Source organism: Dermacentor albipictus, chromosome 1 (assembly GCF_038994185.2).
Source record: "Dermacentor albipictus isolate Rhodes 1998 colony chromosome 1, USDA_Dalb.pri_finalv2, whole genome shotgun sequence".
In the NCBI taxonomy this organism is placed as follows: Eukaryota; Metazoa; Arthropoda; class Arachnida; order Ixodida; family Ixodidae; genus Dermacentor; species Dermacentor albipictus.
Window position 1 is genome coordinate 109113776 of NC_091821.1, and position 17862 is coordinate 109131637.

General features: G+C 45.4%; 1 protein-coding gene across 1 annotated transcript in view; it reads left to right on the forward strand.

Moving 5' to 3' along the window:
* Nucleotides 1-17862, forward strand: part of LOC135907707 (S-adenosylmethionine synthase-like) — a 53728-nt gene that overhangs the window by 20580 nt on the left and 15286 nt on the right. Inside the window, exons 2-7 of the mRNA XM_065439419.1 lie at nt 5598-5675; nt 5810-5932; nt 6915-7027; nt 12621-12764; nt 14109-14327; nt 16702-16884. Coding sequence (XP_065295491.1) covers nt 5598-5675; nt 5810-5932; nt 6915-7027; nt 12621-12764; nt 14109-14327; nt 16702-16884 — 860 coding nt within the window. The remainder of the gene's footprint in view (nt 1-5597; nt 5676-5809; nt 5933-6914; nt 7028-12620; nt 12765-14108; nt 14328-16701; nt 16885-17862) is intronic.

Below are 17862 nucleotides of genomic sequence, written 5' to 3' on the forward strand. Positions count from 1 at the left end.
TGTCATTGGGGGATGCCTACAAATGCCCTATTGAGGCTTTCATAATTACGACAGTACTTCTCGATTTAGGTAATTAATTATAATTACCTAATTAAGTATCAGTAACGAAAATATTACTGGCGGCTACTGTAAACAATATGTACTAGGTTTTCTTCGAGTAACGCAATTGTACTTTCTTAAAGACCTAGTGCATGATAGTTGGGACACCCCGTATATCCTTCAAAAGCTGAAGCGCCAACAGTGACAGCACACTAAGAAGGAACAAAGACAGGACAAGGCGAACAAAGACAGGAGCGCCTTGTCCTGTCTTTGTTCCTTCTTAGTGTGTTGTCACTGTTGGCGCTTCATCTTTTGAAAGCTATGCACCAACTAGCCCCACAACGTGTTTTACACCCCGTATAATTCACTCAATAACCGAAATGAGGTCAAGCCAGATTCACTCGAAATCAGTATCAACAGCCGTCATGCGCAGCAGCGCTTATACTCGGACTCACAGAGAGAGAGAGAGAGAGAGAGAGAGAGAGAGAGGTGCTACAGTCTTTCTGGAAAGGCGAAGCACTATTTGTGATAGCGAAGTATAAAACAATTTCACGAAGGAAGATTACACGGCCGAGAGATACCAGATTCTTTGTGGTGCGGGACTCAGGCTGTGAAACTGAACTTTCACCTACTGCGATATGTTGTAAATACTCATATAGGGCCGTCACTTTAAATGAACCATTATTCAAGGTCACACGAAGTTTCTTCAAGTGCAACGGCGATAGATAGATAGATAGATGGCATCGCACGGTAGAGCATCGCACGTGTAATGCGAAGACGTGGGATCGTTACCCACCTGCGGCAAGTTGTTTTTTGATCCAGTTTCATTACCATTACCTTAGCATTTCCTTAATTCAGTTAGTAAGTACAAGCAACATATATATATATATATATATATATATATATATATATATATATATATAAGTCATATAATGAGAAGCCAACAAACACTGACACCAAGTACAACATAGGGGAAATTGCATGTGCTTAATAAATGAAATAAAGTAATGATAAATTAATGGAAATTAAAGTGGATGAAAAAACAACTTGCCGCAGGTGGGAACCGAACCCACAACCTTCGCATGTCGCGTGCGATGCTCTACCAATTGAGCTACCGCGGCGGCGTTTCCCCATCCACTTTCTTGGGTATTTATGTGTACTAGTAGAACCCTGGGAGTGTTAGCCAGCGCCCCCACTCACAGACCTTGGCGGCGGACGTGGAACGTCTTTTTTGCCGCAGGCGTCACGAGAACGTGATCTTTTCGGGTGAAGGCAACTGGTCAATAAACCCACATATGCTACCTGAAGGCATCAATGTTGCCGGATTCGAGACCCTCGTTATGTAATAAACGAGAAGAAAGGGGGTTAACCGAGGGTCCCTCGGTTAACCCCCTTTCTTCTCGTTTATATATATATATATATATATATATATATATATATATATATATATATATATATATATATATATATCTTCAGAAGCCAACAAACATTGACACCAAGGACAACTCAGGGGAAATTACGTGTACTTACTAATTGAATTAAAGAAATGATAACAGATGGGCTAGTTTAACCCTCTTCCTTCTCACATATATATATGTGGAAGCTGGTGCCCCCCCCCCCCCCCCGGCAAAATTAAAACTTTCCGCCTATGCAAACCAGCTCGATCGTACGTTTCTGGGTGTATATAATTACCTATTAATTAGCTGCAATGAGGACCTTGAGTATAGCAAAATATTGTTCAGCGGACTTAATGTGCGCTGTCCTGAAGCGCCGACCAATGCCCTTCCCCGGTGCGGTCAGTGCTGCCACATGCAGGAGAGGCTAATTATTTCTGACGGCATGTTTGCTATTGCCGCGCGTCGGAGGAATGCATTATGCGAAGACTGTGTAGTTGTCTTTTATGTCATCTATAGGATGGTGTCATGCCAAGAGCGTTGCTTCATCGAAAAGTCCGAAAACACTCTCGGTATACAGTGAAAGCTCGTTAATTCGAACTTCAATAATTCGAATTTATGGATAATTCGAACTGTACGATTTGGTCCGGCCAAGCTCCACAGAAGTCTATGTATAAAAAAGTCCGTTAATTCGAACGCGAGAAGGGTCCCTCACGGATAATTCGAACTACGCTCGCCTGGCACACGGCCAGAGAAACGCGCTTACTGCCTACACACAAGGCTGTATTGCCTCCGAAACGGAGAGAATGGCGAGAGAAGGCAAAATCGGAAAAAATCTAACCGACGCAGGGTCAGCCAGAAGGCAGCGGCGGCTGCCGCCTCTCCGTTCTACGTAACCTCCGAGACTTCTTGCCCGTTTCGAATCTCGGAGGCTTTGCAAATCTTGTACAGCTGCTAATGTTGTGTGGAGATGGCACGGCAAGCGCCAAAACACAGCTAATCAAGTACGTCGCAGCTGCGCTTGCAATCAAGAACCAACGAATCAGGGCCTTCGCCACCTTCACATGTTCAGCGCCTTTGCCTCGGCAGTCTTCATCGGTTGTGCACCTCTGTTTTCAGCTTAGGAGGTATCGGCCGTCGTGATTCATTGTGATGATGTTAGGCCTCGGCTAACGTTCGTTTCGGTGGACATCGGTGGTGTGGCACAGTCGGAACCAGAGTTTCGACTTGAAGGTGGCGTGTGCCCGCGGCACACGCCATCACTTTCTGACACGCCAAGTTTCTGACATGCCCTACTGCTTCCAAATCGCAGTGTACTGTTGCTGTGCTTCACTTTCGTTAGTTCGAACTTTCGTTAATTCGAACTGAAGCGGCTTCCCCTTGCGGTTCGAATTAACGAGCTTTTACTGTAATACACAGTGGAGCTTATACTACAAAGTATGTGTCTCCTATAGTATGAAGATGTTAAACGCTGCTTTGACAGCCTTCGAGTAGGTGGAATCGGGTAGTGCACAGAAGATAATGATCTGAGGGTCGTGCTGATGTCGAGTTAAATGTCACAGGCGAACTCGAAGCGATTTTGTTACGGAGGTAGACTCATTCCACAGCCTAAGTCCGCGACATACGATCACCAGATCTGTGTTCATAAAAGAAAAGAAAAACCGCAAGTCCAAAAGCACCCGTTTCACAGAAACAAAACGGTCGTAACGACTATAGAGTGCGCCTGACGGCACGACAGTACCGCATTGACCCTGTGTAACTCAAACGTTTTCATGATCTCTATCCTACACTCCCTGAACCCTTATCTTGTCACCATAGAGTTTCATTCAATATTATTGTGTGAAACTCTATGCTTGTGACGTCGTCTTTCGCCTTCAATGTAACGGTGTCGTGGATGTACGCTGTACCGTCTTCAACAAACTAACATTCGTTTCTTACTGAAATTACCTAGAGCTTTGCATGTGACACTCGCCGTTGTGACGAGACAGTCTCACCCCTTCTTTCAGTCTGTCCACGTGATAGTGCGGAAAGGCAAGTGTTGTTCACTGTGTTTGACAGACTAGACAATCGACCACTTCAGAACAAGAAAGATCCTATAGAGCAGTGTCCCCAACAGACGTTCACGCCACTGATAGGGGGCTTCTGAATTTCCCATGGTCTGCGAACCTGCAAGCCTTGATAGCGTTACGTACCGCACATCATTTGTGTGCAAAACGATTTCCTCCCCTTGCGCCAATAAAGCCCATATGTCATCAAACGGGTTCTTCTCGCTTGAGCCTCCTTTTTGCAGCGAATAGCTGATAGGGGGTAATAAATGGGCTCAATGTGTACTGCAGCGCCGAGGCTCATGACGTCAGAGGCACGCAGCTCAAGAGGGGGAAGGCGCGAAAGCTTGTGGTCGAATCTTGGCCCGTCAGACAGCAATTATTTCATGTATGTGCTGTAGAGTAGGGTTGCATCAGTCAGACTTCTGACTCGAGCCGCTTCGAACCTGTTGTTGCAGGTATAGCCCTTCCAAAAATCGAACTTGTCGCGCTGGTAAAAAGAACAAGGGTACACACACAAAAAAAAACTTTGAAAGTTCTGCTGGGATTTATCTAATCGATTTTCCGTGGTAGTGCCCTGTTTGCAGTTGTGAAATTTGTGGGATGACTGCGATAAAGCGATTCAACTCAAGCGGAATTCCGCTCGATTACGCTCAAGGTCCCGCGCCGTGGTGCTGATACGATGAAAGCGCTGGATGCTGTCTCATGCTCTCGCCAAAAACAATACTTTTGAGTGCGCGTTTCTGGTGCAAGCCGAGCAAAGAGCGATCGGCCAACTCACAGGAATAACTGGGCTTCTAAACTTGACAAAAACCAAACGGCAACAGATGTGTATCTTTGAGAATTGTCTATCTTCCACGTTATCTCTGCAATGTGCATGAAAAACGAAAGAAAAAGTTCAACTTTACGACTCTTCGATAAAACAAAAAAATGCAAAATTCCCAGGACTCTATATATTCACTGAAAACAGTTCTGAGCTGCCAATTCTTCGATATGTTTAAACTCCCACGTGATCTTCAAAACAATCTTTGGAAACTGAGGAGCTACTCCTGGAAAACAGAGAACTGCAGTGCCACCTGGGAAATGATGGGCAACGCTAAGAGGCTCCCCGTAATATTAATATCAAGCAGCATGCCGCTTGCATGGAGCAGCAGGCGTTAAATACGGAGGGACAAAATTCTGGCAGAGATTAGCTACCTCTAATTGTCAAAGTATGCGATATCATTCTTAAAAGTTGGAGAGGTATATATTTGTGTAATTACAATGACGTCAGATCCAACGCACACGCTGAAATACATGCGAAGCGAAGCTTTTTTGATGCGGTCATTTCAATGTTATGAAACTGTCCAACTTCTGCACCACATTTTGCACCGTGGCAATTACTGAGCCCGCGGCACCAGTTTACTATTGCGCTATCTCCGAGATCGCCCAACGTTTTCTGTTACGTGGATACTAACAAAGTGGGTGAAATCCGTTTATAATGCTATCGCATTAAAAAAGAAAAAAGAAAGCGGTCATGGAGCAGCAGTCAGAATACTCGGCTTGAACTCTCTCTATCGTACACTCGATCCCAGGTCAGAAAGAGTTCTTCACGTCACGTCGTGCCGCGGTCCGAGCCGTTTCCTTGCGTAGATATGCTGTTCGCAGTAAAATGCGCATCCCTGTGTGCTTCAGCATGCGCAACTGTTGCGTCGCGACGGGCGCTTTGGATGCGACTTGCTTATTTCTGTTTAATAGCGACAGCCATTTATGAGGTCATAATGTCTCTCTGCGTGTTTGTTTGTTACCAAAAATGCCATTGAGCACTAGCTGCATAAAGGATTCAGAGCTCTTTTCCCAAAAATGCACCTCGAAGCCATAACACATGTGGTGAACAGTGTTTATGAAGAAATACATCCTTTGTCAAAAATACGCAGGCTGGCGCTCCGATCGCCGACGTTATGAAGGGTGAGGTCTCACAATGTGATGTGGGTTATTGCAGCCAAATGTTCGAAACAAACCAGACACTCAAATTAAAATTTGTTGGTTTGATTAAATTGCTGGTTTCGGCTGTAGTCTTAAATGACTCAACTTTCGCCGTAACCACGAGCTTTTTCTCTCGTGACTCCTTTATACGCAGACAAGATGTGCGACCTCATCAGTGACGCAGTACTGGATGCATACCTCACCAAGGACCCAGACGCAAAGGTAGCATGCGGTACGTGCGCATTTTGTATACAAAGTAGCCCATTAAGCTGGCAGCAAAACAAAGAAATCACAATAATAAAAAGTCAACATCATAGAGCGAAATAGTGTAATGTTTCTTTCTTTTTTATCTTTCCTCCTTTGCAGAATCGGTAGCAAAAACAGGCATGATTCTTCTTGCCGGCGAGATTAGCTCTACTCACACGATCGACTACCAGAGGGTTGTCCGAGATACCATCAAGTACATCGGATACGACGATTCCTCTAAAGGTACGTTTCATATGCTTCGTATACACCGATTGCACCCACCACAAAGCAGTAAAGCTATAGAAGAATATCGGGTGGTACCCAACATCAGTTATTCATGTGAAATTATTTATTTGTTCTGATTCCATGGCCTACGGGCAGCTTGGTCAAAAGGCACCTGCACTTCATATGAACATGGGATCGCCGTGAAACAGTACATAAGGTGTACAAATACTTGTTTCTCACTCTATTATAGGATAGTACTTCAGGTATTTCTATTTTGTTTATGTGCAAACATATCTGGTTGAAGAAGAATAATTACTACCGAATTACTGCGCAAGGTTGTTCACCCATGGTAGTTTTGCAAAATGGCTGCGAGAATACAAGGCACAATAATGGCTGTCTTGTTCTGAGCGTCGTGTATATGTGTGTTTCTGCGTCGGATAGCTGCACGTTGAGCCTCATCTACAAAAAGGCTGGCAGATATGCATGAGCGCTCACGTGCGCGTCGTTTGGGAATTGACGTAATTGTGCTCATTAGCCTCGCTATTTGTTGATGCTTTTTGAAAATGACTCATGAAGCTTGTGGCTTGAAGCGATTGAACGGACAATGCTCAGCCAAACGTCATCAGATATTTAACGCTGATGCCAGCAACCCTGTTTTCCATTACTTCCGCAATGCAAAGGGTTCGAAGGAAATCGCTTTCACCGTGGCTCATAATCCCGGCGGTAAATAAAATTTTCGAGAGCGGTAGCCGATATGGCTATATAAAATGCGCCAATGATTATGGAGATCTATAGAAGCAGTCACTGCGCCTTGTCTTCAAAGCGACAATGTGTCGTAAACCGTACCTGTTCTTTACGAACTACAATGTCAATCCTTCAATACAGAACAATTATTAATGCGGTTTCAACGAACAATATGAGGCTTACTAGAAATGCGTACAGCAGCGAAACAGGATTAAATAAAAGAGGAGCTGTACGAAATAGTGGTATTCTCGTGCAGGTTTTGATTACAAGACGTGCAACGTAGTCGTCACGATCGAGCAGCAGACGCAAGAGATCGCCAAGGGCGTTCATCACAACCGCGAAGAAGATGACCTCGGCGCAGGCGACCAGGTGAGCGTGCCGTGGACAGCTCAGACTAAACGAGCTCTCCGTAAACGTCAGACACATGTTCACGAGATGGGACCACGCGGGTTGCCGCACGAGTACACAATGAATGCAGATTGCACACATATGCGAACGAGAAGAGACCGACCTTTATCAGTCATATCATGAGAAGCCAACAAACAATGAAACTAAGAACATCATAGGTGAAATAACTAGCAGTTAATGAATGAATTAAAGGAATGATAAATAAGTGGAAATTAAAGTGGATGAAAAGAAAGTAACTGGCCGCAGGGGGGGAACCCACGTCTTCGCATTATGTGTGCGATCCTCTATACCAGTTTAGTTACCGCGGCGCCCTTTTCCCATCCACTTTCTGGAGTATTTATGTTTGCCTACTAGAACAAACCCTAGGAGTGTTAGCCAGCGTAGGCCAGCACTCAGGGCCTTGGCGTCGGATGTGGAGCATCCTTTCCGCCGCAGGCATCACGTCTACACAAACTTTTAGCGAGAAGGTTTTTCTTTTTTTCTATGGGGGGGAGGGGGAATGTTTTTTTCGTCCGCTTTCATTTCCATTTATTTATCATTCTTTAATTCAATTGAGAACTACAAGCCATTTCCCCTATGCTGTCCTTGGTGTCATTGTTCGTTGGCTTCTTGTGATATGACTATATATATAGACCATGAGTAAGGCTCAGAATTTTTGGCTTCTAATCATTTTGTTTACCGTACTTTTGTTCTTTCTATTTGAGGACTTACGCGTTTTTCCCGGCGACTATTGCATTTATATGAATGTTAAGCGGCGTTCTGGCGACTTAACTCTTCCAGTGTATGGTTTTTTCGAAGGTGACGCACCCGTAGCGTTGGATTTTTTTCTCAGATATTTTTGGTTACGGAGAAGGGGGAAAATGATACGGTAGATGGTAAATCATTTCTTGGCATGGCCCTCGCATTTCTATGTGACAAAAGGTGTAAAACCCACAGCAGGCTCAGCAACACCATCGTTATCAGCACTTTTTCACGGTGTAGGGGGTCGAGAATTCAACGCGGTTCAAGTTGCGTCTTCCCCACGCGCATGACAAGCTGTCATCGTAATATTGAGTCTGAGCTTGCCTCGTATGTGGAGTCTTGAAGAGCCGCCGCTCCAATCAACGGTTGAACGTGCCGCGCGAGCAGCCATATGAAAGCGATGCCGTGGCCACGCTCAAGGAAGGGGCGCTTTCGTTTGTGCGAACTCGACCAGACAAAGCAGGTAGAGCAACAGATCAAAGAGATACAACAGAGGGCAGAGCCGTTCTGGGGAAAGCGCACCAACGAAAGGAGCATCCTTGTCTCAGGAAATAAGGCAAGCTGCAGTGGAGATAGCGGGAGACGGGAAAAAAATGACAACCATTCTATTCTGTGAAGATAGAATGGCAGCGAAAGCTGACGACAGTCAGAGCTCTCAAACGAAAAGCAAACAGCTTTCGCTGCCATTCCATCTTCACAGAGTGGAATGGTTGTCACTTTTATGCGTTGCGAGTCTGGCGTCGTTGCTCGTTCGGAGGTGCCGGGGCTCGCGATTGTCGTTTTCGTTCAGCATCGCGGGAACGTTCTTCGTCGGTGGTCGTTTCGCGCTGGCGCCGTTTACATTCTCGTTGCTGTTCCCTCCGGCGCTCCTCGTACGCATGTTGTTCTTCAGGTGTACTAACTATACGTGCCCGCCCCATCGATAACGCAGCTGTTTTTAGCGCTGGTACCTCTCCTGCTTATATACTGTGATAACATTGACGTCACGCTATTGTTCACAGCGAGTGTTCTAATCTGTCCCGCATTTTGACATCTGTGCCGCCGCACTGCACCCGTATGGGTTTGTTATAAATCGCTAAGTCCGTTTCTGTTGCCGGATGCCGAAAACCTACGGAAGGTCAGTCATATACAGCTTTCACTGTAAAAATAAGAAGAAATCTCGTATAAACATACGAGACATTGCAGAAACACCCAGGAGTCATGGCCTTGCGCTACAGCGCGAATATTTGTAGAGAGAATCGCCGCCGTAGCGATGTACTAAGTTCGGGAGTTACCCCTCCCATTTGCTGACGCGCGTGCTCTGAGCGGTACAACTACATCCACGTAGAGGTTTGTTCTGAGCCGCCAAAAAAAGCCCCGACTGAGCAAACCCAGAATGAGGAGAAAATATACTTCTAGAAATATACAACAGATGGCGGAACCACCTCGGAGCTCGCCAACTTCGTGTTACTACAAACATCTGAGTTGACAACGTAGGAGTACGTCACTGGCATGGCGTGATATGAGCGCGGGAACGTAACAGTACGTCAGTATGCTGAAACGGTTAATAGTTTACTTTTTTTCCCAGTAACATACAGTCAGCACAACGTGCCCTGATCACCGGGTTTATCGCCCGTATTAACTGAGCATTACTGTATTTTTGTCAGTGCAGAGAAAGCGTATAGTTGGGGAATCATGTTGCTTAAAGGGAGCCATACAAACTCAAACACAAAGAAGGAATGCAAAGGTGTTTGTTTTGACCTCTTGGTTCCTCCCTGTGTCCCTGTTTGCACGCCTGCTTTCCAGTAAAGTGGTTGGGGAACTTCCGTCATCATGCATGGTACATATACAAAAATATAGCCCATCCAGCAATTATGTAACTAAGCCGTGCTAAGGAGTTAGCTGGAAGTATGCAAGTTCAGTAGTTGCATTACACGCGCCAAAGTATACGCCCATCCTTAAGAAGAGTGTGTTGCACAGTCCTAAAGCAATTCCACCCTGGTCGTAACCCCATAATGACTGCAACAATTTCAAGAGAGAGAAGAGAGAAATGCAGGGAGGTTAACCAGGCTAAGCCCGGTTGGTTACCCTGCACTGGGGAAAGTGAAGTGAAAGATGAGAACGAGAGAAGAAAATTTCACAGCACACAGGCACAAGCGTTCGCTGTTCAATCTATCACAAGCGGTCAAATAGGCTGATGGATCTTGGTAAACGCTGCACCGCTTTTATAGCCTTGCAGATCGTATACGGACGAGGCCACGGTCCCAGAATACCATGTTCTTTAAAATGCATGTCATCTACGAGGGACGTTCCGAAAGTAAGTTTCGTCATTTTTTTTTAAAGAGAAGATGGTACACCAGGTGAAACAAACAGTCGCCATAAGGGGGGGGGGGGGGATCCATGCTTGTTGCTCGTTCAGCGACGGATGGAGCGTCAGCGGAGGAAGAATGACGCATGCGCAGAGCGCCGAAGAAGAGAGAGTACCAGCAGACCCGCGTGCGCTAGGTTATTCGAGTACAAATCACGATGGCAGACAGATGTGCGTTGACAATGTGGTCGCCAATGGAAGTGCGTGCTGTTATCCGGTATGAATGGACACCTGTTCCCTGCATTGAGAGCCGCACTCTCGGGACGTCACTTCCAAAACAATGCTGATGTGGAGCAGGCTGTCCTACGATTCCTTGCATCGGAGGGCACCGAGTTTTACCCGAGCGGTTTCTTCAAACTGATTGTACGCTACAACAAATGTTTCAATGTCGGTGGCGACTATGTTGGAAAATGGTGCAAGGTTTATAGTTCATGATGCCATTGTGTATTTTTTTTATAAAGTTTTCGTGCGAAGATAAATGACGAAACTTGCTTTCGGAGCGTCCCTCGTAGTTTTCCGAAAGCAGATTGAAGGGCATGCCTCTGATACTCACGCAACAGGTGTTTTACAATTTCTCATATGTCACAAATGCCACCATTGGTGCTACCCGTCATTCCCATTGAAATTAATAGGCGTTCGTAAAAGCAACACCCATTTTGCTCTATTCAAATGCATCTCTTATGTTTTAGTCCTTAATGTCATTCAAATCTACTGCGCTTCCGTGCTATCCAACGTCTTATTTATTGTTATTATTATTGAGCTGAAAATAAATAGAGCTGTCTTTGTCGTGTATGTTGGCAACGGCTACACCTTTTCACTTGGTGAAAGTTATAATTCAAAGAAAACGAATGCCTCCTGTTATTCAACTTCACATATACATAATCTTTGTCTGTGCTCTTTCTTTCACGTAACGCTCTTCATACGTCACCCTCAAATGTATACCTTTTTGGGGCTAAAATAAATGTTTGAGAATTAATTAGGTGTTCTTTGTCAGTGTGCAAAACGAAAAACTGAGCGCATGAGCTGGGCAAGTAACGCAGTCACATTTGTCTTTGTCCGTCTCATGTGCGCTGTTTATAGTCTTCCGTAACGGCTATACGTATGCCAACTGGTCAAACAACAAGCTCTTCTGTAGTTCTCTCAGTTATTCAATTTTAATCGAGAACGCTAATTATATAGTACGAGAGTGTCTGTCAAAAAGCAATTATTCTAAAAATTACTTCTTGCCCTTTTCTTTTAATCGGAAGATAGATAAAAACTCAGTCTGACAAAGGCTGTATGCGCATGGTTAGAGGAGTCGGATGGGCGGAATGTACCAACCCCACCCAACTACCATTGCTCACGCTTCTCCACTTGTTGCACGTGAAAAAGAGGTGAACGAACTGAGCAAGTCGTAGCCGCTTACGTGCATTGAGGAAAACTAAGGTGCTCACAACTGTTGCAGTCATACAAGTCAATGCACAGACTGCACAATTATTTAACGTTCCCGAAGGGCCTTTCGAAAAGCGCCATTTTGGAGCGTTGTCCCTCGTAACTGAGCGAACGAACGCAGCGAAGGATGAAAGCGAATGCGGAGCGCAGCGGGAGATGAAAGACTGTGACAGCGAAGAGAGAGCGAGGAGGAAAGTGGAGGAGGAGAGTGCATCGGAATCATGAGGCAGAAAGCGGAGGAGGAGGGTATGGAGAAAGCGTGAGAAGCGTAGTGCCGCTCAAGAAGCGCTTTGGGGCAGCAATGGCTACGAGGTGGCGCCAGAGCGGCGCGCGTCGTCTGTATGGAAACAAAGCGCTGTATGAGCGGAGGTCTGTCTGCGGTGGCTGCGGTGAATCGCGCCCCAGTGTCACCCACGCGCCACCTCTCGCGATCTCCCGATCAGTGAGGCAGTCGCACCCCCCCTCGCTCCGTTTGCAACGTGCCGCACGAGACATACTGTCCATGCCAGCCAATATACCACGAAATGAAAACACGTATACAGCTGCTCTAAAATTTCGCGTTAGACAGTATCGTAATCGTCGGTGAATTTTTTTCGTCTTGCACTTTCCCCGATTCTCAACCTACGAAACAGAACGACGACAGCGACAATAAGCGAGGACAGGTGCTGTCTGTGATTCATCAATGTCTCATGCTCATTGCAAAGATGTCGCTCTGATTACAGACAGTGTGGTCTTTCGACAGCGTTTGTACACTTGCCCACGAGAGTAGTCGGAATGCCGCCCGCGATGCCCAAGCGGTGCGCTTATACTAACACCAGACAACACGCTTAGACGGCGAAATGTTTCTTCTTTTTTTTTCCCCACGGTTTGAGTATTCCGGAAACCCTTGTCGGCACATTAAGGCGGGCAACGAGTTGATTTATAAGATAATTTTAGACAGAACTCACCCTAAATCAAGCTCCTGGCGTGCGCAATGCAAAACGCTCTCTAGTACGAAGAATCCCACGTACGAATGAGGCCGTTCGTTTCGTGCAGGGCATCATGTTCGGCTACGCTACCGACGAGACTCCCGAATGCATGCCGCTCACCGCTGTATTGGCTCACAAGCTGAATGAACGGCTCGCCGAGCTTCGAAGGAACGGCACCTTCTGGTGGGCCAGGCCCGATTCCAAGTCTCAGGTGGGTCCGTGTCATAGGCGCTATAAGACTTTCTCACAATATATGTGATACAATAAGATACTATAATACTATATAATAAGATACTATAGATACTATATAATAAGATAATATAATACTATAAGACTTTCTCACAATGTCCAGGGTCCAAACAGGTTCTATGCGAGAGTGAATAGCAAGAACAGACTAACGGGCTAGTTGATATACAGTGCATATGTGGGGTTATGCAGCTCAATAGTTTAAAATGAAATTTAGCTAAGAAAGGACAAGCAGAGGTTAACTTGCAACTAACATATTCATAAGCTGACTTTCTATCCCATTTAAGCGATTGGACAAACGATCAATTAAACCATGGCAAAGCCGCATTATATAGGTGCACTTGTCACCCATCAAATGACTCCGAACGACATTCAATCGCCATAACCGTGAGTATTGCCACGGTTTTTGTGCTCAGCTTTCCGATAAACTTGTCAGTCGTAAGTCAGTGCTCTGTCTTCTTCTTCGCCCCCTTTCTTTGAAATGTTACCCACATGCAAACCCACGTGAATGTCAGCCAGTAGGACACTCTGCGAGTATTTTCGCTGAAGTGAAATGCCCCAAGGATTTCGAGGATGACACCACTTTCGAGATATTTCGAGATATTATTTCCCAAAGTGTGGGACGAAATACATGGGCGCTCCAGTTAATTTTGTGCTCCAATGCATCAAACATCGTTTCGTTTAAAAAGCCGTGCAAACAGCGCATTTTTACGGAGAGTTTGATGGCGCATATCTCCAAACTGGTGTCATTCTGGAATTTAATTTCAAGTTTATACGCCTCGCAAACTCACTCGCTGCAATTCGTAAATTGCAATATGTGCCATAAAGTAATTAAGTAAGACGTTAATTTGTGATTTTTTGATAATTACTTGGATATGTGTATAGATTTCTCGTGCAAGTAATGTCCGCCTCTCTGAATAATCCAACTCAAGGACTACAATTATGTTATCTGGAACAAGAGATTTCTAAAAATTCCATAAAATTTACAAAATATCACCCTGTCATAATGAGCGATAGCTGCGATTTTAACAGCGCAGATAAATAAATTCCTTCGCCAAAAGACGTTGCTAAACTGCACGAACAGTGTGTTATTGATAGTCTGTTATCGCAAAATCTTTCGCATAATCGGCTAGCCAACAACTGTAAAGCAATCGATAGCACCATCAGTAGCGAACGTTGGCGTCCCATGTCGTAATACTTTATCCTAACTATATCGTCTTTTTTCACTACTTCAATAACTATCGCGATGCTGTCGACAGTCAACTCACCAGATGGTCCCCGACGTGCCCCGCGACCCTCTCGCTCGCAGGTGACATGCGAGTACGTGTTTCGACACGGCGCCACGGTTCCGAGGCGCGTGCACACGGTCGTGGTCTCGACGCAACACTCGGGCGAGGTTTCGCTCGCCGAGATCCGGGAGCAGGTCATGGAGCAAGTGATTCGGGCCGTTGTGCCCGCAAAGTACCTGGACGACGAAACCGTGTTCCACATCAACCCTTGCGGCAGCTTCACCGAAGGCGGACCCATGGTGGGTGTCCGACGCTCTTCCCATTTTTCCGTCCATGGGCGGTGCCATCTTGAAAACGATGGACCAGTGTTACTCTTTGTGAATCTCAAGCGTATTACTAATTCTTGCGCTCAAGCTTCCTTCGTGTTCCTTCTCTATGTGTTGTCCGTTACCCGTCTCGCGTAATTAGTATCAGTCCTGAATAATGAACCCAACTAGGCCCGCAAGATCTTCTGCGTATACTAATTTAGATAGCGCATAAACTAGTCTGACGAATACATAATATCCGCACCTGAATAACCACGTCTGACGAATATTTTCTCTGATTTAACTGACTCTAGGGACCCTGCGAAACATTTTGAACATCGTAAATAAGCCATCCTAATCACCAGACAATGTTTCCGTGAACGCTTGCGCGAACTATTTATTACCCGCCCTGCATGCAGCAGCAAGCCTACACTATCGAACTGAAGGTCATTCGGGGTTCTCCAATGGTTTTATGAAATTACCGTTAGCTATCACATAGGTGCAGTATATATATGAAGGTCATTCACAAATTATTGAATCATATTATTGGCCCAGTTCCTATTGTGACCACGACGGATCAGTGAGATAAGAGGTGGTAAAAGCAACCGCTAAACAACTGGCAGATGCTAGCCAATGGGGTCTAAAAAGCACGACTGAGCGCAAGCTATCGCTCGACTTCGGCGATGATCCCCGATGATTTCTGCCCAATTTTTAACTTTCGTAACATCTGTACCTGTAAAAAAACGCTTGCCGGAAGAGATTCCTGAAGTAATGTCCCTCAACGCGTTCCTGAACTTTGTTAATAAGTGCTACGGCCCCTTTTAGACATTTGATGTTGGCACAGTAAAAATATAATCTCGTACTAAGGCGTCATTGGCGGCGGAGGAGGGACGCAGGCGTCACGAGTACGTTAACCTTTGGGTGAAGGCAACTACCTTAAGGCATAAATGTTGCTGGATTCGAGAACCTCGTTATGTAACGAACGAGAAGAAAGGGAGTTAACCGTGGGGCACGATTTTTATTAAACATATCATAAGAAGCCAACAAACAAAGACACCGGGGACAACACAGGAGAAATTACTCGTACTTCCTAACTGAATTTAAAAAAATGATTTCCTCTGTGTTTTTCTTAGTTTCTATGTTGGCTTCTTATGATACGATTATTAAAAATCGGGCCCCTCGGTTAACCCCCTTACTTCGAATTCATAGTATATATATATATATATATATATATATATATATATATATATATATATATATATATATATATATATATATATATATGTATATATATATATATATATATATATATATGTATATATATATATCTGTGTGTGTGTGGTGTGTGTGTGTGTGTGTGTGTGTGTGTGTGTGTGTGTGTGTGTGTGTGTGTGTGTGTGTGTGTGTGTGTGTGTGTGTGTGTGTGTGTGTGTGTGTGTGTGTGTGTGTGTGTGTGTGTGTGTGTGTGTGTGTGTGTGTGTGTGTGTGTGTGTGTGTGTGTGTGTGTGTGTGTGTGTGTGTGTGTGTGTGTGTGTGTGTGTGTGTGTGTGTGTGTGTGTGTGTGTGTGTGTGTGTGTGTGTGTGTGTGTGTGTGTGTGTGTGTGTGTGTGTGTGTGTGTGTGTGTGTGTGTGTGTGTGTGTGTGTGTGTGTGTGTGTGTGTGTGTGTGTGTGTGTGTGTGTGTGTGTGTGTGTGTGTGTGTGTGTGTGTGTGTGTGTGTGTGTGTGTGTGTGTGTGTGTGTGTGTGTGTGTGTGTGTGTGTGTGTGTGTGTGTGTGTGTGTGTGTGTGTGTGTGTGTGTGTGTGTGTGTGTGTGTGTGTGTGTGTGTGTGTGTGTGTGTGTGTGTGTGTGTGTGTGTGTGTGTGTGTGTGTGTGTGTGTGTGTGTGTGTGTGTGTGTGTGTGTGTGTGTGTGTGTGTGTGTGTGTGTGTGTGTGTGTGTGTGTGTGTGTGTGTGTGTGTGTGTGTGTGTGTGTGTGTGTGTGTGTGTGTGTGTGTGTGTGTGTGTGTGTGTGTGTGTGTGTGTGTGTGTGTGTGTGTGTGTGTGTGTGTGTGTGTGTGTGTTGCACGAAAATATAGTAGTTGGAAGCCAGCGCTTGCGTCCGTTGTGCCTTTGCGTCCTTTGTATGCTGTCGCGCTGTGCACATCATGCCTAATAGTTGCCAGGGCGCTGATTCTACTGCGCAGCAGCAGTTGCCTAGCGCGCTATGTTTGGTTTATAAGAGGCTAAAAATTGAAATCCAATGATATAGCGAGAGAGGTACTTACAATATCCATTCTCGTGTAGTACACATATCCGCGTCATGTCGGCCACTCTTGTGCGAAACAAAAAGTGCTGAAATGTGGAAGTTACACGACACCTTTGGCGCAGGGTGACGCAGGCCTGACAGGCCGCAAGATCATCGTGGACACGTACGGAGGATGGGGGGCGCACGGGGGCGGCGCCTTCTCCGGAAAGGACCCGACCAAAGTGGACCGCTCGGCCGCGTACGCCGCCCGCTGGGTGGCGAAATCGCTCGTCGTGGCCGGCCTGTGCAAGCGCTGCCTCGTACAGGTGAGCCATTCTCTACTGCACTATGCGCTTCATTCTTGAAGTGTGCGCGGTGTTCGTGAGCGAGGGTAACCGAGAGGCTCGATATTTACTAACAACCATATGAAGCAAATAGACATTGCAGCCAAGGAAAGCATAGGGGAAATTCAGTTTTATTGAACTGGGGAACTTATTGCATGTGATAGTTAAATTGGCGGTAATCAATAAAAAGAAGAAAATGAAAATGCAAGAAATTGCAACTTTTGCTGGCTGATACGCAGAAACCACAGCAGGTGAACGCGCTATTAAACTAGGTGGCAAATGCCTTAATAATCATACAAAAAAAACATGAACGAGAATTGGAATGGCATGTATGGAATGGAATCTATGCAAAAAATCCTGGGCTTCGAACCTACGATCCCGTACTCAGCGAGCAGGACTCTTTGAGGAACTATCAGACATTGTTTGGGATATCATCGGCCTTATTGATATTACAAGAACTGGTGAGGCTTATACAGTGCTGACCAACGGCCATGTCCTCTGCTATAGAGGTCTCCCAGATAAAAAGCAATACGAGGTAGGATTCCTAATCCATAAGGACATAGTGGGCAACATTGACGAATTCTACAGCATTAATGAGAAGGTAGCCACAGTCGTAATCAAACCTAATAAGAAGTATAGATTAAAGGTAGTACAAGCCTACGCTCCAACATCCAGTCATGATGATGATAAAGTAGATCAGTTTTATGAAGATGTTGAGTTAGAGATGAGAACAGTGCAAATTCAGTATACTGTAGTAATGGGTTACTTCAATGCAAAGGTGGGGAAAAGGCAAGCTGGTGAACAAGCAATTGGCAACTACGGCGTGGATTCTAGGAACACTTGGGGAGAGATGTTGGTAGAATTCGCGGAAAGGAATAAGCTGCGAATAATGAACACCATCTCCAGGAAGCGTAGCAACAGAAAGTGGACCTGGAAAAGCCCTAATGGTGGAATAAGAAA